We start from the raw sequence: 25,316 nt of genomic DNA on the forward strand, positions 1-25,316 counted from the left end.
GAGTTTGGAAACCTCCATTGATTCTGGCAGGATCTTCCGGCATGTGGGCGAACGCGGCTGTAAAATCCCACCCATTAACTCTATTCTCTCTCCACAGATGTTGCTGGACCCGCTGGCCAGGACTCTTACCACCTCGCCCGTCACAAAATCGGCGCAGGCGGAGGTCTGACAACGGCAATCTCTGTTGACCTCGGGCGGGATTTTCCAGTCCTGCCCGAGCGAGGCCGTAAAATCCCGCCCGCTGAGTTCCTCCGGTAATATCTGTCTTCAGATTCCAGCCATTCGCAGCAATTTGCCTTTACTGACAGGAGCTGGTCTGTTTCCTAGAGTGAAATAAAAATAAATAATTCCAGGAAATAAGAGAGGTCTCCGGTCAATAAAAAGCTGCCAGACATTTATTCATTGACAGGAAGCCTTTAAGGTCTCCATAGACACACACACACACACACACACACACAGCCCCGGAAAGCGGCTGGGAGGCGGCTCCAACCCGGCAGCGGAGAGAGGGAGAGAGACAGGGAGATGGCAGCGGCGGTCAGGAGCTTCAGCCTGGGGCTGAGGAAAGGTCAGTAACCGGGGACTGAGGCCCGGGGGAGGTCGGTAACCGAGCCCGGGGATTGAGGCCCGGGGCTGGGGAAAGAGGTGGGTAACCGAGCCCGGGGATGGAGGCCCGGAGCTGGGGGGAGGTGGGTAACCGAGCCCGGGGATGGAGGCCCGGAGCTGGGGGGAGGTCGGTAACCGAGCCCGGGGATGGAGGCCCGGAGCTGGGGGGAGGTCGGTAACCGAGCCCGGGGATTTTGAGGCCTAGAGAGAGCAGTTTCTCAGGGATAGTTTAGGGTTAGATTTCTCTCACACTCAAAGCCTTTCATTTGCAGCATCTTGTGAGTGAATCTGCCTCATGGAGCAGTAGCTGTCAGTGTCCCCCTGTGTGCAGCTCTGAGCCTGACTGTCATAGTGACATTCTTGTTCTCCTTTTAGTTCTAACTGCTTCTTGAGAAGTTTTCTATCTGAATTTCTAAGTCTCCAGGTTTTATTTAAAAAAAATATAGTTTTAGCATCTCACCTCCTCTGAGAATGTACTGCTCTATTTTTTAAGTTTTATCTGTCCCTGCTGGTCCTCCTGACAGGCAACCTGACATCCTTTTTCTGCAGATGAACTGGTCTAAAACTGAACAGATCTGGCAGCATCTGTGGAGAGAAACAGAGTTAACATTTCAAGTCCATCTGACTGTTGTATTTCTGTGGTAACTGGAAATTTTGACAGTGCTTGAAGTGTACATTATTGATATATGTTTACACACACTACAGAATACAGGCCATTTAGCCTATCATGCCTATGCTAGCTCTTTGAAAGGGTTATCCAATCACTCCCATCACACAGGTTTCTACTCCGTAACCCTGCAATTTAGCCTTTACTTGCATGCCTAATTGCCTTTTGAAAGTTCCAGTCGTATCAGTGGCAGCACAGTGGTCAGGCCAGGACCCAGCTTCACTTCTGGCTTCAAGTAACTGTCTATGTTGAGTTTGCACCAGGCCCTCCAAGTTCATCCCGCAGTCCAAAGATATGTGGCTTAGGTTGATTGGCCATGCTCAGTTGCCCCTTTGTGTCGGGGTGGGGGGGGTGCTCACAGGATAAATATGTTGGGTTATGCAGATTGAGCCTGCACTAACAATCCTATCCAGGCTCTATGGGCCAAATGGCCTCTTTCTGCACTGTAGGAATCCTATGATTATGTTCTTGTTCTGTCATTCCTTCAGATTATGAAAACCTTAATGATATTTGTAAAATACTATCTTAATTTTGCACCTAGTTACTCTACCAATTCTGATCCACATTTTACTACAACAACAGCTAGTATATAACAAAATGAAATGTCTCTAGGTGTTTCACAGGAACATTATAAGATAAAATTTGACACTGAGCCACATAAGTTATTGGGTTAGATGATGATCAAAAGCTTGATCAAAGATGTCAGTCTTTAAGGGGGAAGAAAGGTGACAAGGTGTACGAAGAGAACTCTACAGCTTTGGCCTTACTTGAGGGTTGTAGCACTGAGAAGATCACACAGTCGGTGAGGGATTTAAAAGTAAAACCATTTTAAAATTGAGGCTTTATTTGAATGAAGCTAACATAGGTCAATGAGCACAGGGATGATGGCTGAATGGGACTTGATGCGAAGAAGGGCATGGACGTGTAAATTTTAGATGACCTCAAAACTAATGGAGGGTAGAATGTGGGAGGCTGGCCAAGAGTACATTGGAATAGTCAATCCTAGAGGTAATTGAGTATGAATGTGGGTTTCATCAGCATGGGAAGTGAGGCAGAGTCAGGTGATGTTATGGAGGTGAAAATAGGTGGTCTTAACGACAGTTTGTGTATGTAGTTGGAAGCTCGACTCTGGGTCAAATGTGACACCAATGTTGCAAGCAGACTGGTTCAGCCTCAGACAGTTGTAGGGAGAGGGATGGAGTTGTTAGCTCGGGAACAGAGTTTGACAATGCCTTTTTGCCCAGTATTTAGTTGGAGGACATTTCCGTTCATCCAGTACTGGATGATGGGCATACAATATGATTTAGCAACAGTGGGGGAGTCGGGAGATCTGCTCGCAGCGAGTGTGATTCAAACGCTTTGTTCTTTTTTTTTGGGTGGCAGTGACACTGTGGTTAGCATTGCTGACTTACAGGGTCCCCGGATCGATTCCTGTCTTGGGTCACTGTCTGTGTGGAGTTTGCACATTCTCCTCGTGTCTGCATGGGTTTCTGCCAGGTGCTTCAGTTTCCCCCCGCAGTCCAAAGATTGCCTCTCTTTCGACAGTTCTCCCTTATCACTGGTATATACTTTTGCTGAGTGCTGTGAAAAATCATTTTGAGGAACAGTGGAGGATTTTCAAAATGATTTTTCACATTGCTCCGCAAAAGTATATACCAGTGATAAGGAAGAACTGTAGAAGGAGATAATCAACCATGGATAGCTAAGGAAATAGAGGGTATAAAATTGAAAGAAAATGGCATACAAAGTGGTAAAGATTAGTTGGAAACCAGAGGATTGGGAAATTTTTAAAAGTCAAAAGCCACGAGAAAAGCTATAAAGAAAAGTAAGATGGATTCTGAGAGTAAACTAGCTTAAAATATAAAAGCAGATAGTAAAAGTTTCTACAGATATATAAAATGAAAAAGAGCGGCTAAAGTAAAGATTGGTCCTTTAGAGGATGAGAAAGGGATGTAATAACAGGAAATGAGGAAATGGCCGAGGTATTGAACGGGTATTTTGTGTCGGTCTTCACAGTGGAAAACACAAATAACATGCCAACAATTGATGACAAAAAGGCAATGGCAGGTGACAACCTAGAAATTATCATTATGATGAAAGAGGTAGTATTGGGCAAGCGAAAGAGGCTAAAGGTAGACATGTCTCCTAGCCTTGATAGAATGCACCCCGGGTACTCAGAGGTCGGAGAAATAGCAAATGCATTAGTGGTAATTTACCAAAATTCATTGGACTCTGGGTTGGTTCCTGCACAGATTGGTAAACAGTAAATGTGACACCACTGTTAAAAAAGGAGGTAGACAAAAGGCAGGTAACTATAGGCCAATTAGCTTAACTTCTGTAGTAGGGAAAATGCTTGAATTTATCACCAAGGAAGAAATAGTGAGACATCTGGATATAAATTGTCCCATTGGGAAGATGCCGCATGGGTTCATGAAGGACTGGTCACGTTTGACTGACTTGGTAGAATTCTTTGAGAACGTTACATGCATGGCGGACATTGGGGAACCTGTGGATGTGGTGTCTCTGGATTTCCAGAAGGCAAGGTGGTCGCATCAAAGGTTGCTGCAAAAGACAAAGGTGCACGGTGCTGCGTGTAATATACTAGCATGGATAGAGGATTAGTTAACTAACAAAGCAAAGAGTGGGGGTAAATGGATGTTTTTCTGGTTGGCGACCAGTGAATAATGGTGTGCCTCAGGGATCATTGTTGGGACCGCAATTGTTTATAGTTTACATGGATGATTTTGAGTTGGGCACCAAATGTAGTGTATCAAAATTCACAGCTGACACTAAGATGAGTGGCAGAGGACGTTGAAAATCTGCAAATCTAAGTGAGTGGGCAAGGGTCTGGCAGATGGAGTACAATATTGGTAAATGCGAGGTTATCTATTTTGGTAGGAATAACAGCAAACTGGACTATTATTTAAATGGTAAAAAATTGCAGCACGCTGCTGTGCAGAGGGACCTGGGTGTCCTTGTGCATGAATCACAAGGAGTTGGTTTGAAGATGCAGCAAGTAATTAAGAAGGCAAATGGAATTTTGTCCTTCATTGCTAGAGGGATGTTTAAAAGCAGCGAGGTTATGTTGAAGTTGTATAAGGTGCTCGTGAGGCCATACCTGGAGTACTGTGTACAGTTTTGGTCTCCTTGCTTGAGAAAGGATATACTGGCAGTGGAGGGGGTACAAGGAGATTCAGTAGGTTGATTCCCGAGTTGAGAGGGCTGGCTTATGAGGAGAGACTGAGTAGACTAGGACTAATTGGAATTTAGAAGAATGAGGGCAAATCTTATAGAAAGATATAAAATTACGAAGGGAATGGATAAGATAGAAGAAGGGAAGTTGTTTCCACTGGTGGGTGAAACTAGAACTAGGGGGCATGCTCTTAAAATAAGGAGGAGCAGATTTAGGACTGAGTTGAGGAGGAATTTCTTCACCTCAAGGGTTGTGAATCTATGGAATTCTCTGCCTGGTGAAGCTACCTCATTGAATGTTTTTAAGGCAAGGATAGATAGATTTTTAAACAGTAAAGAAATTAAAGGTTATGGTGAGCAGGCAGGTAAGTGGAGCTGAGTCTATGAAAAGATCAGCCATGATCTTATTGAATGGCAGAGCAGGCTTGAGGGGCCAGATGGCCTATTCTTGCTGCTAGTTCTTATGTTATTAAGATGTGCGGATTAGGTGAATTGGTCATGCTAAATTGCCCCTTTAATGTCAGGGGACAAGCTGGGGTGAATGCATCGGATTATGGTGTTAGGGCCTGAGTGGGATTGTTGTCAGTGCAGACTTGATGGGCCGAATCAAGGGACCTGGGTGTGCAAGTCCACAGATACTTGAAGGTGGCATCACAGGTGGAGAAGGTGGTGAAGAAGGCATATGGCATGTTTGCCTTTGTAGGACGGAGTATAGAGTATAAAAATTGGCGTCCAATGTTACAGCTGTATAGAACACTAGTTAGGCCACATTTGGAGTACTGTGTCCAGTTCTGGTCGCCGCACTACCAGAAGGACGTGGAGGCTTTGGAGAGAGTACAAAGAAGGTTTACCAGGATGTTGCCTGGTATGGCGGGTCTTAGCTATGAGGACAGATTGGGTAAACTGGGGTTGTTCTCCCTGGAAAGACGGAAAATGAGGGGAGACCTAATAGAAGTGTATAAAATTATGAAGGGCATAGATCGGGTGAATAGTGGGAAGCTTTTTCCCAGGTCGGAGGTGACAATCACGAGGGGTCAGAGGTTCAAGGTGAAGGGGTCGAAGTTTAACTCCGATATCAGAGGGACGTATTTTACACAGAGGGTGGTGGGGGCTTGGAATGCACTGCCAAGCAGGGTGGTGGAGGTGGACATGCTGGGATCGTTTAAGACTTATCTGGATAGTCACACGAACAGACTGGGAATGGAGGGATACAAACGAATGGTCTAGTTGGACCAATGAGCGGCACAGGCTTGGAGGGCCGAAGAGTCTGTTTCCTATGCTGTATTGTTCTTTGAATAGCTTGCTTCTGTATTGTAGGATGCTGTGAACTATGAATCTCTTGGCAATATAGAGGTGGATGATTGATAGCGTTCTGAGGGCCATGAAGAAAATCTGGACAAATGGAGCTGAGGTTCGATCAGTCAGATCAAATTGAATTCCAGCAATTTTGTTTTAGTGATTTCTGTATCTATAACTAGCAAATTTTCTACCTTCTCTGTACCTTTTCATTCTCATTAATAAATAAATTTAACCTAAATTTAGATAGTATCACAAATAGGCTTACATTAACATTCCAGTGAAGTTACTATGACAATCCCCTTGTCGCCACACTCTGCCTACCCTGAGGGGGAGAAGTTAGCATGGCCAAAGCATCTAACCAGTATGTCTTTTGGACTGTGGGAGGAAACCAGAGCACCTGGAGGAAACCCATGCAGACTGCACGCAGACAGTGACCTGAGGTTAGAATTGAACAGGGTCCCTAGTGCTGTGAGGCAGCAGTGCTAACCACTGTTACCATGCCATTCACATACAAAAGAGTGCATTTAGTTTTGTCATTGTTCTTTTGTCATCTGATCAGTTCTGTGCTATGCTTTCTCTAATTATTCTTTTAATGCTTGTCTATAAAATTCTATATTATTCCCCATTTTTATTACCAGTCCACCTTTTATATCCCCACTGTCTTACTAATGTTTTGCTTCCCCTTTATTTCCAATACTTTTCTTTTGTATTATTAGTAATTTTAATTCCTCCACTCATAACTTCAGATTTTACTGCATGCTTTTACTTATGGGAATGTTAATTTTTTTATGGAAATGTGTCTGCTTTGTGCCCTAATCATCATCATCTCTTTGCAAGTTTTAGTGAGAATCAGAAGTTCATCTTCAGAATGGTAGATATGAACATTTTACGTTTTATGTCAAACAAATTGTTATTGAACAAAGAAAATTACAGCCCTCCAAGCCTGCCCGTCTGAATTAAAACCCCCTACTCTTCTGGGGACGATATCCCTCTATTCCCATCCTATTCATGTATTTGCCAAGACTCCCCTTAAAAGTTACTATCGTATCTGCTTTCGCTACCTCCCCAGCAGTGAGTTCCAGGCGCCCACCACCTTCTGTATAAAAGCAAAAACTTGTCTCGTACATCTCCTTTAAACCTTGTCCCTCGCATTTTAAACCTATGCCCCCTCGTAATTGACTCTTCCACCCTAGAAAAAGCTTCTGACTTTCCACTCTGTCCATGTCTCTTGTAATCTTGTAGACTTCTATCATTATCACCCCTCAAAATCTGTCATTCCAGTGAGAACAAACCAAGTTTCTCCAATCTCTCCTCATAGCTAATGTTCTCCATACCAGGCAACATCATGGTAAATCTTTTCTGTACCCTCTCTGATGCTTTTTCCTCATACTGTGTCTTAAATTTCCTACATTTTGATCTTGAACAGGACCATGAATTAATTTTGCTATTTACTCTATGGGAGGAAAGAAAGAAAATGCACGTTTATATAGTTATTTTTCCGACCTCAGGACAACTTCAAGCACCTGACAGCCAGTTTAAATAAGTTTGGAGTGTCACTGTTTGTTTGAAATGCAGGTAGTGTTGCAGCCCGTTTTCTGAAGCAAGGCCCTGCAAACAACATGCATTAAGTAACAAGATGCTCAGTTTGGCTGGTGTTGATTAAAACAATGGCCCAAATCTTTGGGTCAGTGATGGAGAGAGTGTGTCTCTTGATAGCAAATGCAATTGTACACAGCTTCCTTTGCCAGCTCCAGCAGGGTTACGGGGGTAAATTGCCAGAATATTTCAGTACAGCTGCACCTCCTTTTCTCATCGTAAACTGAAGACACATTTTGTAAGGTCAGTCTTTAGTTCATTGATTTAGACTAACCCCACTGACTGTTGATCTGCCTTTCTTGGCACTACCCCACCCCACCCATTGACAGCGTTTACTCCTCACCCGTGCCACTTGCTGTGGAAAGAATACACTTTTTTAAATCAGGTCCCCATCTAGAAATCCATAATTCAAAATAAGGGAGGTGGCTTTTGTTGTGACCTTTTAAAAAATTTGTTTATGGGATGTGGGTATCACTGGCTAGGCCAACATTTATTGCCCATCCTTAGTTGCCCTTGAGAATATGTCAGTGAGCTGTCATCTTAACCACCACAGTCGTGTAGTTGTAGAAAGCTATGAATTATCCCATAAATATATCAGTGGCAGCAAAGCTTTGCTTGCTGAGCATGAACAGAATACTAATTATCATGACACTAATAATCTCTGCAACAACAATCTCTCCCTCAATGTCAACAAAATGATGAAAATTGTCATTGACTTCAGGAAGCGTAAAGGAGAACATGCCCCTGCCTACATCAATGGGGCTGAAGTAGAAAGGGTCGAGAGCTTCAAGTTTTTAGGTGTCCAGATCATCGACAACCTATCCTGGTTTCCTCATGCTGACACTATAGTTTAAGAAAGCCCACCAACGCCTCTACTTTCTCTGAAGACTAAGGAAATTTGGAATGTTGACTACGACTCTCTCCAGCTTTTACGGATGCACCATAGAAAGCATTCTTTCTAGTTGTATCACAGCTTGGTATGGCTCCTGCTTTGCCCAAGACAGCAAGGAACTATTAAAAAGTTGTGAATGTAGCCCAATCCATCACGCAAACCAGTCATTGACTCCGTCTACACTTCCTACTGCCTCGGCAAAGCTGCCAGCATAATCAAGGACTCCATGCACCCTGGACATTCTCTCTTCCATCTTCTTCCTTCAGAAAAAAGATACAGAAGTCTGAGATCACGTACCAGCCGATTCAAGAACAGCTTCTTCCTTGCTGCTGTCAAACTTGTAAATGGATTTACCTTGCATTAAGTTGATCTTTCTCTACACCCTAGCTATGACTACAATACTACATTCTGCACTCTCTCCTTCTCTATGAATGGTATGTTTTGTCTGTATAGCGCGCGAGAAACAATACTTTTCACTGTACGTTAATACATGTGACAATAAATCAAATCAAAGGAGGGGCATCATCTCCTCCTTGAAGTCTCTGCCTGAAGAAAGGTCAGACGCCACTATTGGCATAACTAGGATGCAAGTGTCAAAAGCGTCCCAGCCAGAATGGGGATCAAACACCATGCTTTTGATACCAATCTGATCCACAGTGGCCATCCAGCAAACTGGCCAATGAGGGGAATAGCAGAAAAGGAAAGATGTTTCTCAGTGTGTGTGGGGAGTGTGTTCAATGTGATTCAAGGAGACTAAGATGTTATTTTTGCCATAGGACAGGCCATAAAAGCAGAGTGCTGAAACTTGAAAGCCAAGCCAGAAGCTTTGTTAGAGAGTTAAGTATTTCTCCAGAAAATGCTATACCATTCACAGAGACTTGTGACAAACTGATGCCATCTGTTGTATTTGCAGTGGATGTAATTTAGAACATTGAAGTTTACTCCAGTTTTGTTTGATAAAGAAACCAAAAAGATCATTTTCCTTTTGATTTGATTTATTGTCACATGTATTGGTATTCAGTGAAAAGTATTGCCTCTTGCGTGCTATGCAGATGAAGCATATCGTTCGTAGAGTACATAGGGAAGGAGGAAAGGAGAGGGTGCAGAATGTAGTGTTACAGTCATAGGTGAGGGGGAGAAAAAATCAACTTAAAATAAAATAGGTCTATTCAAAAGTCTGATGGCAACGGGGCAGAAGCTGTGCTTGAGTCGATTGGTACATGATCTCACATTTTTGTATCATCTTCCCAGTAGAAGAGAGAATGTCTGGGGTGCGTGGGGTCCTTGATTTTGCTGGCTGCTTTTGAAGAACAAAGAACAAAACAGCCCGGGAAACAGGCCCTGTTTCTGAGGCAGTGGGAAGTGTGGATGGAGTCCACGGACAGAAGGTTTGCATGCTGGACTGGACTACATTCACAACCCTTTGTAGTTTCTTGCAATCTTGATTGGAGCTGGAGCCATACCAAGTTGTGACACATCCGGAAAGGATGACATACCAGTCAGCTCAAAGCTTGATAGCAAAAGACATGTTTTTTTTGTCCAGAGAGTTTGCTAAATAAATGTGTATTGACACAGGATATTGATGGAAATTCTTTACTGGTTCCGCTGTGGAGAGTAAATTTAAATTGTGATTTAGTCATTGGATCTGTTATTGTGAGAGTGATGTTGAAGTAGTCTATTAATTATGTCAGTTTCACACTAGGAAATGACTTTGTGAGATATACTGCAGATGTTGGCACATAAGTCGACATGTGAAGCACCAAATGTCATAAGAACATAAGAAATAGGAGCAGGAGTAGGCCATCTAGCCCTTCGAGCCTGCCCCGCCATTCAATAAGATCATGGCTGATCTGTCGTGGCTCAGTTCCACTTTCCCGCCCTCTCCCCATAACCCTTAATCCCTTCTCTTATCAAAAACCCATCAACTCGCTTCTTAAAAATATTTAGCGAGGCAGCCTCCACCACTTCAACGGGCAGAGAATTCCAGAGATTCACCACCCTTTGAGTGAAGAAGTTCCTCCTCAACTCCGTTCTAAACCGCCTCCCCTTTATCTTGAGGCTGTGCCCCCTAGTCCTACTGTCTTTTTTGAGCGGGAAGAGTCTCTCCACCTCTATCCTATCCATCCCATTCATCATCTTATACGTCTCAATGAGATCTCCCCTCATTCTTCTAAACTCTAACGAGTACAAGCCTAGTTTATTCAGCCTCTCCTCATAGCTCAATCCCCTCAACTCCGGTATCAGCCTAGTAAACCTCCTCTGCACTCCCTCCAGGGCCAAAATATCCTTGCGCAGGTGCGGCGCCCAAAACTGCACACAGTACTCCAGCTGCGGCCTCACCAATGCCCTATACAGCTGCAGCAAGACCTCCTTACTTTTATATTCAATCCCCCTCGCTATGAAGGCCAGCATCCCATTCGCCTTCCTGACCACCTGCTGCACCTGCAAGCTGGGTTTTTGCGACTCATGCACAAGGACCCCGAGGTCCCTCTGCACCGTCGCCTGCTGCAGTTTTTCTCCACGTAAGTAATAGTCCTTCCTACCATTCTTCCTACCAAGTGGACCACCTCACACTTGCCAACATTAAATTCCATTTGCCATTTCCTGGCCCATTCGCCCAGCCTATCTAGATCCTTCTGCAGACTCTCCACACCCTCCGCACAATTTGCCGTTCCCCCAATCTTGGTGTCATCAGCAAATTTCGACACCTTGCACTCGGTTCCCTCCTCCAGATCATCTATATAAATGGTAAATAGCTGAGGCCCCAGCACCGACCCCTGGGGCACCCCACTAGTCACCATCCGCCAATCCGAATAGCACCCATTGACCCCCACTCTCTGCCTCCTATTTGACAACCAATCCTCTATCCACGCTAACACCCTACCCCCAACTCCATGTCCCCTGACCTTCTGCAATAACCTCTTGTGAGGTACCTTGTCAAACGCCTTCTGAAAATCCAGAAAGACCACATCCACCGGCTCTCCTCTATCCACTGCCCTAGACACATCCTCATAGAACTCCAGTAAATTTGTCAGACACGACTTCCCTTTAATGAAACCGTGTTGCGTCCGCCCTATCAAGCAATTCCCTTCAAGATGCCTTGCAATTTCCTGCTTAATGATGGATTCTAACATTTTACCTACCACAGACGTTAAACTAACCGGCCTATAATTCCCCGCCTTTTGCCTGGCACCCTTCTTAAACAACGGCGTAACATTAGCCGTTTTCCAATCTTCCGGCACTTCCCCAGAATCCAGCGACGTCTGGAAAATAACCACCAAGGCATCCACTATCACCTCCGCCATTTCTTTCAGAACCCTCGGATGCATTCCATCCGGTCCTGGGGACTTGTCCACAATCAGCCCCTCCAGTCTGTTGAGCACCACCTCTCTAGTAACAGTAATGTCATTAAGACCCTCCATTCCTACCACCTTTCCATCGCTAACACCCGGCAAATTATTCACGTCCTCCTCCGTGAAGACAGAAACAAAAAAGTTATTCAAGACCTTCGCCATATCCCCATCCCCTACCACTAGCTCCCCTTTCTCATCCTCTAAAGGACCAACGTTCACCCTAGCCAGCCTCTTCCTTTTTATATATTTATAAAAACTCTTGCTATCCTTTTTTATATTAAGTGCTAGCCCAGCCTCATAGCTTCTCCTACCCTCCTTTATCAACTTCTTTGTCAATCTTTGTTGACATTTAAACCTTTCCCAATCCTCTTCTCGCCCACTGCTCTTAGCTACTCTAAATTCCTCCGCTTTTAATTTAACACTTTCCTTCACCTCCTTCGTTATCCACGGCTTATTACCTCTCTTCCTACTGTCCTTTTTAACCATCGGAATAAATTTCTGCTGAGCACCAAGAAAGATCTCCTTAAAGATCCTCCACTGCTCCTCAGCAGACCTACCTTCCAACACATTCCCCCAGTCCACATTCGCCAATTCTTCTCTCATCCTACCATACTCCCCTCTATTCAAACAAAGGACGCGCGTCCGGGAACCCACTTTCTCCTCCTCCATCTGCACCAGAAACTCCACCATACAATGATCACTCTCTCCAAGAGGATCCTTCACCGCAAGGTCCCTAATTCTACCCGCCTCATTACATAGCACCAGATCCAAGATAGCTTGCTCCCTCGTCGGCTCCAACACACACTGTTCAAGGAAATTATCCCGGCAGCATTCCAAGAACTCCTCCTCGAGCCCACCTCGTCCAACATGGGTCGACCAATCAATATGCAGATTGAAATCTCCCATAACTACTGCCGTCCCATTCCTGCACGCCGTACTTATTTGCGTGTTAACAGCCCGCCCCACCTCCAGATCATTATTCGGGGGCCTATAGACGACACCCACCAGCGTCTTCCTCCCTTTGCTGTTCCTAATCTCCACCCACAACGATTCCACGTTCTGCTCTTTGGCTCCGATATCATCCCTTGCTACCACCTTGATACTATCCTTAATCAGCAGAGCTACGCCACCCCCTCTTTCCTCCTGCCTATCCTTCCTAAACACTTGATAGCCCTCACTCCAAAAATGTGGTTTGACTTGTATGCTGAGAGTAAAATATGAACTGCTGGTTTGGGTCTAGGAGGTCACCATTTTGAAATGCAGTTTTAAAAAAAAAACCCACTGGTAATTCATAAATTAATGTGATACGGTTTACTGAATAGATGCATGAAAGTGTTTTTAATCCAGTCAAATTTATTGTCTTTAGCATCTAATGCAAAGAGTTAATCTAATTCATTGAGTCACCTTGATTTAACATCATCATATAGATCTGACTTTGGATCACAACACAAGAAATAGAAGCAGGAGTAGGCCACCACAGTTCAAAACGACCGTGGCTGATCTATTTATCTACCTCCACGTTGAACACTTTTAATGATTCAGCCTCCACTACACTTTGGCGCAAAGAATTCCAGAGATTCACCACCCTCTGTGAGAAAAAATTTCTAAGCACCTCAGTTTTAAATGACCAGACTTTTATCTTGTAGCTATGTCCCCTTGTTTGAGACTCTCCCACTAGTGAAAACATTTCACCATCTATCCTGCAAACCCCCTTAGGATCTTGTGTTTGAATAAGTTCACCCCTCACTCTCCTAAATTCCAAGAATACAGACCCAGACTATTTAGTCTCCTGATAGGACAACTTTCTCATTCCAGGAATTAGCCCAGTAAATCTCCTTTGGATTGCCTCCGATGTTACTATACCCTTTCCAAGGTAAGGGGAACAAAACTGTACAGTATTCTAGGTGAGGCTTCACCAACACCCTGCAATAAAACCTCCCTATTTTTAAACTCCAATCACTTTGCAATAAAGGCCAAAATGCCCTTTATGTTCTTAAATACTTGTTGGACCTGCTTGCTAGATTTTTGTGATTCATGCACTAGAACACCTACATCCCTCTTCACTCACCTGCAGTCTCTCTCCATTTAGATAATCTGCCTTTTGATTCCTCTTACCAAAGTTTATGACCCCTCACCTCACACATTAGACTCCATTTGCCAGATTTTCGCCCAGTCACCCAAACTATCCTTTGCAGAACCACAATATATTAATCGCAACTTGCCCTTCCACCTATCTTCGTATCATTGGCAAATTTGGACACCTTAAATTCTGTTCCTTCCTCCTGGTCATTAGTGAAAATTGCAGGTTAAGAACTGATCCCTGCAATATTCTACTAGTTACATATTTCCACTCTGAAAAGGACCCATTTATCCCACCTCTGTTTTCCAGTTTTCAATCCATGCTAACACGCTTTCTCTACTTCCATGGGTTTTTAACTTTATGCACCAGCCTCTTCTGTGGCACTTTGTCAAACGCCTTTTGGAAATCTAAATATACTACATCTACAGGTTCCCCTCTATCTGCTTTCCCACAAAGAATTTGAGCAAGTTTGTCAAACACAATTTTTCCCCTCATAAAACCATGTTGACTAAGTTTGATTTATTGGCCTATGGTTCCCTGCCTTCTGCTTTTTTCCCTTTTTGAATAAGGGATTCACAATGGCTGCTTTTCAATCTTCTGACACCCTCGTGGAATTTAGCAAGACCCCCTCCTGGAATCAAGTGAGACACCTCTGCTTACGGAATCATTTCCTCTACAACAAATCGTCTTCCTCTCCATCCATTTGAAGCTTGCATCATGAACAATTTGATGGAAGCTTGTGTACTAATAGCATCTCAGATTTGGATGATGAAGCCGCATAAAACATCGTGTTTCATTGCACCTATTTCCACTTTTTGTGAAGGCTCTTTCTCTGTCAACCATCCATATATTCCATTCAGCAGGAAGAAGATTCTTGAATGCCTTGTTGCGACAAACTTCCAAAGGTTGATTTACTGATGGTAGACTCCTGGTATAAATGATGTTTCTTTGCAAATACCTCTTGATCTGATTAGTTTTGCACTAATAAATTGCATTGTTTATGAGGCGTCTGGGACACCTAATCCACACCTTATCAATCTATAACTTCACTCCCTCTTCATCCATCTAACTGTTATAGGCATACGCAAAAAGGGATTTGTTTTTTGGCATGTTTTAAATTTGAAAATGACCATAGACTTTAATTTAATTCCATTGGCTATGCAGCCTAGTATCACCGGGAATTTTCAACTTGGGTACTCGTGCTTTTGCCACTGTCTGATGATGAATTGCTGGAACTGCTAATTTTGGTATCAAGGTTTTTGTTGGTCTCGAAGGGACCTTGATCTTCTGCCAGATATATGGAGAGCGTAGATGAGTTGACGTTTCGGATTTAGACCTAGGCTGACTGACCTGAGTGTTTGCCGCATTTTCTGTTTCTGTTTTTGATTTCTAGTATCTGCAGCTTTGGACTTTTTTGTGTAAAGGATTAAAGCTGCATCTGTTGGCTATCTACTTTTCCACGAATTCAGCAGGATTAGCCAGAGTGGATTTTGGTAATATTTGATGGAAAGTCAAAGCAAGGTTTCCTCGTTTGTTAAAACAAGCGGGTGGAATGTTTGTAGGTTTGGAACATTGCCAGGAACAGGATGCAGTGTGTGGGAGAGTGTTCAAAGAAAAGTTGCAAAATGATGCTTGGGATCAGCTGTGGCTCAGCAGATAATTGTCTCACCTCTAAATCCAAAGGTTACCTCATGAAGTCCCATTCAGGAGAGGTCAGCACAAAAACCTAGGCTGATATGGTAGTGCAGTACTGAGGGGAGCACTGCATTGTTGGAGGTGAACATAAGAAATAGGAGCAGGAGTAGGCCATCTAGCCCTTCGAGCCTGCCCCGCCATTCAATATGATCATGGCTGATTGGAAGTGGCTCAGTTCCACTTTCCCGCTTTCTCCCCATAACCCTTAATCCCCTTGCCTACCAAAAATCTATCTACCCGCGTCTTAAATATATTAGCGAGGAAGCCTCCACCACTTCAACGGGCAGAGAATTCCAGAGATTCACCACCCTTTGAGTGAAGAAGTTCCTCCTCAACTCCGTTCTAAACTGCACCCCCCCCCCCTTATTTTGTGGGGGGCAGTTTAGAATGGAGGTGTGCAACAATGAACCCCTCAGATGGATGTTTAAAAATCCTATAGCTACTATTTTGAACTTATCCTGGTCAATATCTATCTCTCAGACCAAGATCATTTAAACAGATATTTTTTCATTCTTTCATGGAACATGGCCATGCTAAATTGATCCTAATCTTGGGACTATCAGGTAAATATGTTGGATTACGGGAATAGGACCTGGGTGGGATCATTAGTGTCCCAAGATGCATAGGATAAAGGGATTAGTGGGTAAATATGTGGGGTTATGGAGGTAGGGCCTAGATGGGATTATTGTTGGTGCAGACTTGATGGGCCAAATGGCCTCTTTCTGCACTGTACAGTTTCAGTGATTCTATGGGTGCTGCTGGCTGGGACAACATTGCCTATCCTTAACTGTCCATGAACTGAGTAACTTGCAAGGCCATTTCAGGCATTTTAGAGTCAACCAAGATGTCTTGGGGCTGACATGATTGGCCTCCAACAACCACAATCATCTTCCTTTTGGATATAACTCCAATTTTATTACAATTCTTGTTGACTTAAATTTTATGATTCACGCTTGTCAAGGACAGTTATTTTTATCTCACCTATGAAATTTAGATTGAATTGATTTATTATTGTCATGTGTATTGGGGTACAGTAAAAAGTATTGTTTCTTGTGAACTATACAGACAAAACATGGTGTTCATAGGGTACATGTTTGGATGAAGACTGCAGTGGGGTCTGGAGCTGAGTTGTACTGGTGGAATCCAAACTTGGTGAATAAGTATTGCTTAATAATACTGTCAATGATGTATTCTGTCACTTTGCACTTGACTGGGAGGAGACTGATGGGTTGGAAATTGGCCCAATTAGATTTGCCCTGCTTTTTGTAGACAGGACATGTGGGGAATTTTCCATTTTGTCAGGTAGATGCCAAGTTTAGCCAAAGGTGCTGCCCATTCAGTGAAAATAAGTCTTCAGCACTGTAGCTGAAGTGCAGAAAAGATTTACTAGTACGCTACCAGGACGTGATGGTTTGAGTTATAAGGAGAGGCTAGATAGGCTGGAACTTTTTTCTCTGGCATGTAGGAGGCTGAGGAGTGATCTTATAGAGGTCTATAAAATAATGAGGAGCATAGATTAGCTAGTTAGTCAACAGCTTTTCCCAAAGGTAGGGAAGTCTGAAACCTAGAGGGCAAAGGTTTAAGGTGAGAAGGGAGAGATACAAGTATCCAGAGGGCAATTTTTTCACACAGAGGGTGGAAAGTGTCTGAAACAAACTGCCAGAGGTAATAGTAGAGGCGGGTACAATTTTGTCTTTTAAAAAGTGTTTAAACAGTTACATAGGTAAGACGGGTACAGAGGAATATGGGCCAAACATGGGCAATTGGGACTAGCTTGGTCATTTATAAAAACAAGGGTGGTATGGACAAGTTGTGTTAAAGGGCCTGTTTCCATGCTGTAAACCTCTATGACTCTGATTGATGTGATATACATGTGAGCCACTCATTCATTATCCCTCTCAAGCTTCATCCAGTGGCCCTTGTTCACGTAGCCGTACTAAACAATATCTCACCGTTCAACTTATTGACGTCTTAAAGATCTCTCAATAAGATCTCTTTGCGTCCTCCTCTAGTGTAACGAAACATAGTCATTTTGTGCATGTAATGATTGTAGACAGCTATGAGGTAACTAGCTAATCTGTTTCGGTGATGTTGGTTGAGTGATAAATATTGTCTGGAACATCCCATCTCCTCTTCGAATGGTTCTATGGCTACTGCTACGTTCACTCAGGAGGACAGAGATTTGCTTTAGTGTCTCATCCGACAGCTGGTTTGGCCACATTATTAACATGTCCTCCTTAGCCATCAAGCCCTAGGGTGGGACTCAAATTCAAAGCTCCTAGCTCAGAGGCAGGGGTGCAACCCACTGTGTGACAAGTCCTCTGACATGTGCTACCTCCAGCTGTGTGTGGAGTGTTTATAGCCTGCATTATGTGCTCAAGGCTCTGTAGTGAGGCTCGAATCCACAACTTGCTGCCTCAGATGAGAATCTTACTTCTCGGCTATGGCCCAACTGAGCTTGTCAGGTAAGCGGTAAAGAATGATATTTGTGTTCCAGTCCAAAAAGTGGTAGAAAATCCACTTTGAGTGGATAATCTGCTGGAGCTCAGCAGCACCACTTCACTTCTCATTCCTGTTGAGAAAATGAAATAATTCCTATCTGCCTGGTTCAAAGTAACCTTAGCAAAAATCTGCTTATTTTCCTCCAAAAGCTCAGTTGGCTTGCTTTAATAATCAACAGCACTCTTCCTTTTTGGATGGAAGCTGTAGCTTAAAGTGTGGATTGGGTTTATCTCTTGCCTCGCATGCCACCTCTGTCATTGTTGTTGGTGAACAAAAACTGAAAGCATCCTTAAATGTGAATTCAAGGTGAAGCCTTTATCCTGCTGGGCTCACCAGGAGCTTTGACCTGAGCAGAAAATTTTTAAAAAGCCAAAGCAGGCCTTGGGGGAAAAGAAAATCATGATTTCAGAGAATACAATTGATTGGATTGATTTGCGTTCCTTTTCAGAAAAAATCTTAAGTACCTCTGTGGGACAATATACTATATCTAATTTTCCTTAAATTAATAAACACCCTGTCACTAATGTCACATAGCTATTCTTTTTACAGGCATTGTGACCTAGATAAATCTTATTTCAGTGTGAAGATTTATTCTGTATAGGGATGTCTCCCACTAAGATGGCCAGCTGATTTTCAAATGACAACTCTATTTTTGTTATAGTGACGATGTTTTTTTGTGAATTTCTATTTGATGATGCTGGTGGCGACACAATAAGTAAGACTAGGCCAGGTGAACATGTTGCAAGAAACCTTCGCAGCAGTGAAACACATACTTTCTTTGCTGGTGTGCTGGGAGAGGTGATGCCATAGCAGTATTGTCACTGGACTAGTAATCCAGAGATTGAGGGTAATGTTCTGGAGACCTGGGTTCAAATCCCGCCAGGACAGATGGTGGAATTTGAATTCAGTTAATCTGGGATTTAAAATCTAATGATGACCATGAATTCATCATTGATTGTTGTAAAAACCCATTCCATCAAATCATAGACTCCCCACAGTGCAGAAGGAGGCCTTGATTCACTGATGCCCTTTAGGAAGGAAATCTGTTGTCCTTACTTAGCCTAGCCTACATCTGACTCCAGAGCCACAGCCATTCTTAAAAGCTCTCTGAAAGTTGAAGGGCAATTAGGGATGGGCAACAAATGCTGGCCCAGCCAGCGACACCCACACCTCCATGAGTGAATGAAGCAAAGCCCTCTTTCACTTCTATTATATCAAAGGACCATGCCATCTTACCTAGTAAATAGAAGCCAAGGGCAGAAAGGGAAAAGTTCTCTGTATATCTTTTTGAATTTATTATTATATATCTTTGTAGAAGACTGACATTGACTTAAAGAGCATTAATTATTTTTCAGGCATGTCCATGCCATAAGAGATAAAATGGCCGTCAGAATGATAGGTACTGCATCTTGTTGAGGCAGAGTTGCCTATGTTTACAGATAAGACTCCTTAACTGTCTATATTCCTGGGAAAAAAACAAACCTTGTTATCTTTTGGCATTGTCACTGTGTGACCTATTTTTATCTGAAAAATAAACGTAATGAATACGTGGCTCTATAAAAAGGAATAATACAATTATTCTCTGCATACTGCTGTGTAGGCACTTTAACCTAACCATGATTCAAATTACATTCTGGCCCTCTAGCTTCAAGTTCCTGCTTCCCATGATAAGTGGATGATAACAGTGTGGCCTATGATGTATTAAATGTGATTTTGTTTTTTTTTTGTTGACTGGAGTAGACAGTCATTATCTGTATTGATCTATCTGTTTCCTGAACACCTGTTTCTAATATACAACATCTATCATGTCTAAGGTAGCTGTGTAGAAATTATTTTAAGATTTTAGTATCATTTAAATCAAATTTGCCCAGAATATAGTAGAGCATAGCATCTACTAATCACCATAAATCCCAGTGAACAACATTGAACTTAAAATGCACGTTGCTTTCTACTCATTTTTTTGAGGATACTTTAAGTTTATTTATTCATGTCACAGTCGGCTTACATTAACACTGCAATGAAGTTACTGTGAAACTCCCCTGAAGATGCTGAAGAAGAAACTAAGATGGCATTGGAGCAAGGCAACTTCTTGCAAACTCTTACTCTTGTTTTATGCTTTTAAAATTCTTCTCTAACTCTTTTAAACTCTCCCACTATATTCTGCACCCTCTCCTTTCTTTCTCCCCTATTTACTCTATGAATGGTATATTTTGTCTGTATTGAGTGCAAGAAACAATACTTTTCACCTGTATCGTAGAATCCCTACAGTGCAGAAATACTGTAATCCCAACCAAGCCATATTTCTGTAACCCCCCCCATATTTACCCTACCAGTCTCCCTGATGTTAGGATCAATTTCCCATAGCCAATTAACCTAACCCGCACATCTTTGGACTATAGAAGGAAACTGGAGCACCTGGACAAAGTCCACGCAGACACGGGGAGAATGTGCAAACTCCATACGGACCGTGATCCAAGGCCAGAATTGAACCCTGGCACTGTGAGGCAGCAGTGCTAACCACTGTGCCACCCGATTACGAATCTCAATTATGTGACAATAAATCAAATCGAAGAGTCATACTGAGCTGAAACATGAACCCAATTTCTCTCTCTCCACAGGTGCTGTCAGACCTGCTGAGTTTTTTTGAGTTTTTTTATTTTAGATTTGCCGCGTTCATGATATTTTGCTTTTATTATACTGTATATTTGAGATTTTTTTCTAATCAGAACAGCTGTGCAGAATCAAAGTGTGTAGCTCAAGCAATTTATAATTCTTATCTATGTGTAAAATTCTTTTGTCAAAATTAAGATACGTTGAAAATGTGGAATGTAACCTTTAATGGGTGGTTTTTATTTGCCCTTTGGCCTGTTTGGAGTGCTGAGTGTGCTGCCAATGTTGACATTTAATATGTGGTTGATTTAGTCCGTAGTTGATTAATGATCATTCCAAAGGAGCCACGATGACATTATCAAGAAATAATTAGTTGATCATTGAGATATGTTATGGACAATTTTGTCCTAATTTGTTCTTGGTGTCAATGGTTACTTATACAAATGTGGATTAATTAAGGAGAACCAGCATGGATTTGTTAAGGGCAAATTGTGTTTAATTTGATCAAGATTTTGCAATGAGCTAACACAGAAGGTTATTGAGGGTAAGGTGTGGTGTACATGGACCTGCAGTCTTTTGTTTTTCTCTAGCTATTCAAATCCCTTTGGAAAGCCATAATTGAATCTGCCTCCGACACACTCCCAAGCAGCAGGGGAGTGGGGCCAGTCAGTTTTTTTTTCATTTGTTCGTAGGATGTGGGCGTCATTGGCTAGGCCAGCATTCAAGAGGCGACTAGATATAGCACTTACGGCAAATGGGATCAAAGGTTATGGGGAGAAAGCAGGATTAACCATTGAGTTGGATGATCAGTCATGATTGTGATGAATGGCGGAGCAGGCTCAAAGAGCCAAATGGCCTCCTCCTGCTCCTATCTTCTATATTTCTATGTTTATTGCCCATCTCAGAGGACAGTTAAGAATCAATCAAATTGCTGTGGGTCTGGAGCCGCGTGTAGGCCAGGCCGGGTAATGACAACAGATTTCCTTCCCTAAAGGTCATCTGTGAACCTGATGGGTTTTCATGACAATCAACAACAATTTCATCCTCGTTATTAGACTCTTAATTCCAGATTTTTAAAAGTTCAAATTTTACCATTTTCCATGGTGGGATTCGAACCTGGGTCCCAAGAGCATTATCCTAGGTTTCTGAATAACTAGTCCAGTGACAATACCAGTATGCGACTGTCTCCGCATGCTTTGTTATTGCTTTTGCACAGAGCTGACACAGTCACTATTGGCTGAACAGCTTCCTTTCGTAACCATCTTTCACAAATCCAACAGGCATTTTATAAAGTGCCGCATAACAGACTTGTCAGCAAAGTTAGAGCCCGTAGGATAAAACATCCAGTCACAGTATGGGTATAAATAAAAGCAAAATACTGTGGATGCTAGAAATCTGAAATAAAAACAGAAAATGCTCAAAACCCAACAGGCCTGGCAGCATCTGTGGAGAGCAAAAAATAATGCTAATGTATATGAGTCTTTGAAGAAGAGTCAGACAGATCCAAAACGTTAATTATTTTCTTTCTTTCCATACATGCTGCCAGACCTGTTGTGTTTTTCTGGTGTTTTCTGTTTTATTATAGCGTGGAAGTGAAGTTAGCTGACTATTATTGTCACAGGTAGGCTTACGTTAACACTGCAATGAAGTTACTGTGAAAATCCCCTGGATAAAAGCAAATTACTGCAGATGCTGGAATCTGAAACCAAAAGAGAGTGCTGGAAAATCTCAGCAGGTCTGGCAGCATCTGTAAGGAGGGAAAAGAGCTGATGTTTTGAGTCTGGATGACTCTTTGTCAAAGCTTTGTGCTGGTTAGGTGCATTGGCCATACTAAATTCTCCCTCAGTGTACCCGAACAGGCACTGTGAGGCAGCAGTGCTAACCACTATGCCACCTTGCTGCCACAGATGCCGTGACCAGATGCAGACTGTAGCTTTTGTAAAGTTGTTTCCTTTCTGGACTAGATGAGGATTTATGGTGGGGTTCTCCCTAGTGTTGGCAGTAGGAGCACTGCTTTTCCTGGTTTACATGAATAGATGTGACTTCACTATGCCAGCTGTGAGCAAGCCACTATTGACTGAACTTTGACTTGATGGACCAAATGGAATCTGCATTAATTTGCTTTCATCTTAATGATGATCTTCATACCAACCTTATCCCGTAAAACATATTAGCTCCTTTCTCAACTGACAAATGATTTTTGCACATAACACCCCAAAGTGCCTCTGCTGCTACAATTCCTTTGTTTATATATTGCCTTTCCTCACTCTCCCTACCAAAACATATGATTTCCTACTTCTGTGCACCGAAGTGCATCTGTCATGTGTCCACTTGTCTACGTCCTATTTAAGTCCATCACCGTCGTTTTCATATTTCACAATACTTCTAAGTTTTGTGTCAAATTCTGAAATGGTACCCCGTACACCCATTAATATTAACTGCTGGAATCTCAAGCAAAACAGAAAATGCTGGAAAATCTCAGCAGGTCTGATAGCATCTTGGAAATAGGACAGAAGCTTTGATTGAGGTATTCAAGAGCATGAGGGTTCTGGAGCGAATAGACAGGGACACATTTCCCACTCATAGTTAACACTGCTGCCTCATAGCTAGGGACTCGGGTTTAATTCTGGCCTTGGGTGGCTGTCTGTGTGGAGTTGTTCTTCTTATTTCTGAGTGGGTTTGCTTTGAGAGCTCCAATTTCCTTCCACGGTCCAAGGTGTGTGGGTTAGGTGAATCGGCCATGCTAAATTGCCAGTTTAGTATCCCAAAATGTGTAGGTTAGGGGATTAGCCATGGTAAGTGCACAGAGTTACAGGCATAGGGGAGGGGTGAAGGTGTAAGCCTGGGTAAGATGCTTTTTCAGAGAATGGGTGCAGACTTGATGGGTTGACTGGCCTCCTGCACTGTAAGGATTCTATAGTTCTGTGGAAAGGATAGGGAACGAGAGGGCACAGATTTAAAGTAATTAGTAAAAGAAGCCCAAGTGATATAAGGAAAACCTTTTTCACACAGACAGCGGTTAGAGTCTGGAATGCACTGTTTGAAAGTGTCCTGGAGGCAGGTTCAGTCAAAGCACGGGAAAGGGAATTGACTGTAACTTGAAAAGGATGGATGTGTAGGGTTTCTGGGGAATGGCACTAGATGCCACTCAGCATGAAGAATAGTTTGATTATCTTGTTGAATCATAAATTGTTAACACTGGAGGCTTTTCAACCTGATTATACCATCTGTGCTGCCACCAACAGCAGGGATAAGTTTTTCACTCAAAGGGTGGGTGAGTGGAATCGGTTGCCGTCAGTGGTGGTGAAGGAGGCAAATACGATGGGGCCTTCTAAGAGACTTCTGGATGAGTACATGGGACTTAATAAGATTGAGGGTTATAGGTATGCCTAGTAAGTAGAGATATGACCGGCGCAACTTGTGGGCTGAAGGGCCTGTTTGTGCTGTAGTTTTTCTATGATTCTATGAGTATTTCATTCAGCGAGCCACAGCAGGCATGATGGACCAAATGGCCTCCTTGTGCATCGTAACAATTTTGTGAATCTGTAAAAGAAAAATATCAAATGACTTTGCAAGTAAATTAAGTATTTTTGCAAATGCACACTAGATTTGTTTTCTTTCTGAAGCCTGAAATAAACTAATCTTTTTATCAACAGTGTTTAATCTCCTAGTTCTTCCCCTTATTCTGAGCTGGATCTCGGTCGTGGTGTAGGATAGCACTGTAATGTTTTACAACTTCTCAATACAGTGCTTGCTGAAACTATTGCAATTAGTGCTGAATTCCTATACATTTGGGAAGCAGCACAATGTACATAATTCCTTGTTCAACATTGAATAATTTCTTAATGTCATTAGTCAGTGTGATGCACACTGAGAGGATCTATTGCCACTTTTTCTTTCTATGCAAGCTCTTTTCTGCCCTTTAACATAAGAATGTTGATATGTTACAATGGGTAGAAAGAATAAAACAAACAAACATGTCCAAGATTCAAATAATAGGCTTAAATTAGCCTCCCTGTTATCAGTCGTATAAACATTGCGTTCCAAGGCTTCTCGTTATTTACCATCTTGGAATCATACATGCAGAAAGAGGCCATTTAGCCTGCACCAAAAACAACCTCATCCAGGTCCTATTCCTGTAACCCCACATATTTACCCTGCTAGTCCCCTGCTAAATGGCCACATTCTGTACTATTTGTTAATATATATCAACATGCACCAACAAAATTTCCAGTTACCACAGAAGTACAAAAATCAGATGGACTTGAAATGTTAACTCTATTTCTCTCTGCAGATGCTCCAGATCTGTTCAGTTTTTTTTCATCACTTTCTGTTTTTATTTACCACAGAAACAGGATGTCAGGTTGCCTATCAAAAGGACCGGCGGGGACTGAGTTGTATATTCATGCCAGTTTGTCATTTTTTAATTGTCACTTTTTTGTTTTCATGAACCTCTTAATTTTCTTCCCCCTCTTTTAGGTAGTTTATGTGTGAGCACTGTTAGACAGTGGACTGTCTGCCCTTTTCTTCACTGCACCTCGGTCACGCAGACTGGATTGTCCATCTCGATGCCACTCCAGCAGTATAGACACAGCAGCTTCTTCAATAAATGTAAGTTTATTTTCCTGTCGTTATAAGTGGCCCAAAGCTTTTTACGTCTCTGGCATTCAACATTTCTGCTGTGTTATTTGGTTTTTGAAAGCTACAGGCAGTATTTTTGAACTTCATTTAAAAAAGTGTGTCTGTGTGTATCGAGGGGTAAGGTGCTCTTTCATTAGCTAACTAAGCAGCTCCTGAAATGAATACTTTACTTTCAGGTGAAGTTGA

At 42.6% G+C, this 25,316-nt stretch overlaps 1 protein-coding gene across 1 annotated transcript in view; it reads left to right on the top strand.

Annotated features, from left to right (window-relative positions):
* Nucleotides 1–446: 446 nt before the first annotated feature.
* mrps5 (mitochondrial ribosomal protein S5) overlaps nt 447–25,316 on the top strand; it is a 139,734-nt gene continuing 114,864 nt past the window's right edge. The window contains exons 1-2 of the mRNA XM_080192928.1: nt 447–565; nt 24,969–25,100. Coding sequence (XP_080049054.1) covers nt 523–565; nt 24,969–25,100 — 175 coding nt within the window. The 5' untranslated portion in view covers nt 447–522. The remainder of the gene's footprint in view (nt 566–24,968; nt 25,101–25,316) is intronic.

The sequence above is a fragment of the Carcharhinus amblyrhynchos genome, chromosome 7 (genome assembly GCF_965287045.1).
Source record: "Carcharhinus amblyrhynchos chromosome 7, sCarAmb.v2.hapA, whole genome shotgun sequence".
Classification (NCBI taxonomy): Eukaryota; Metazoa; Chordata; class Chondrichthyes; order Carcharhiniformes; family Carcharhinidae; genus Carcharhinus; species Carcharhinus amblyrhynchos.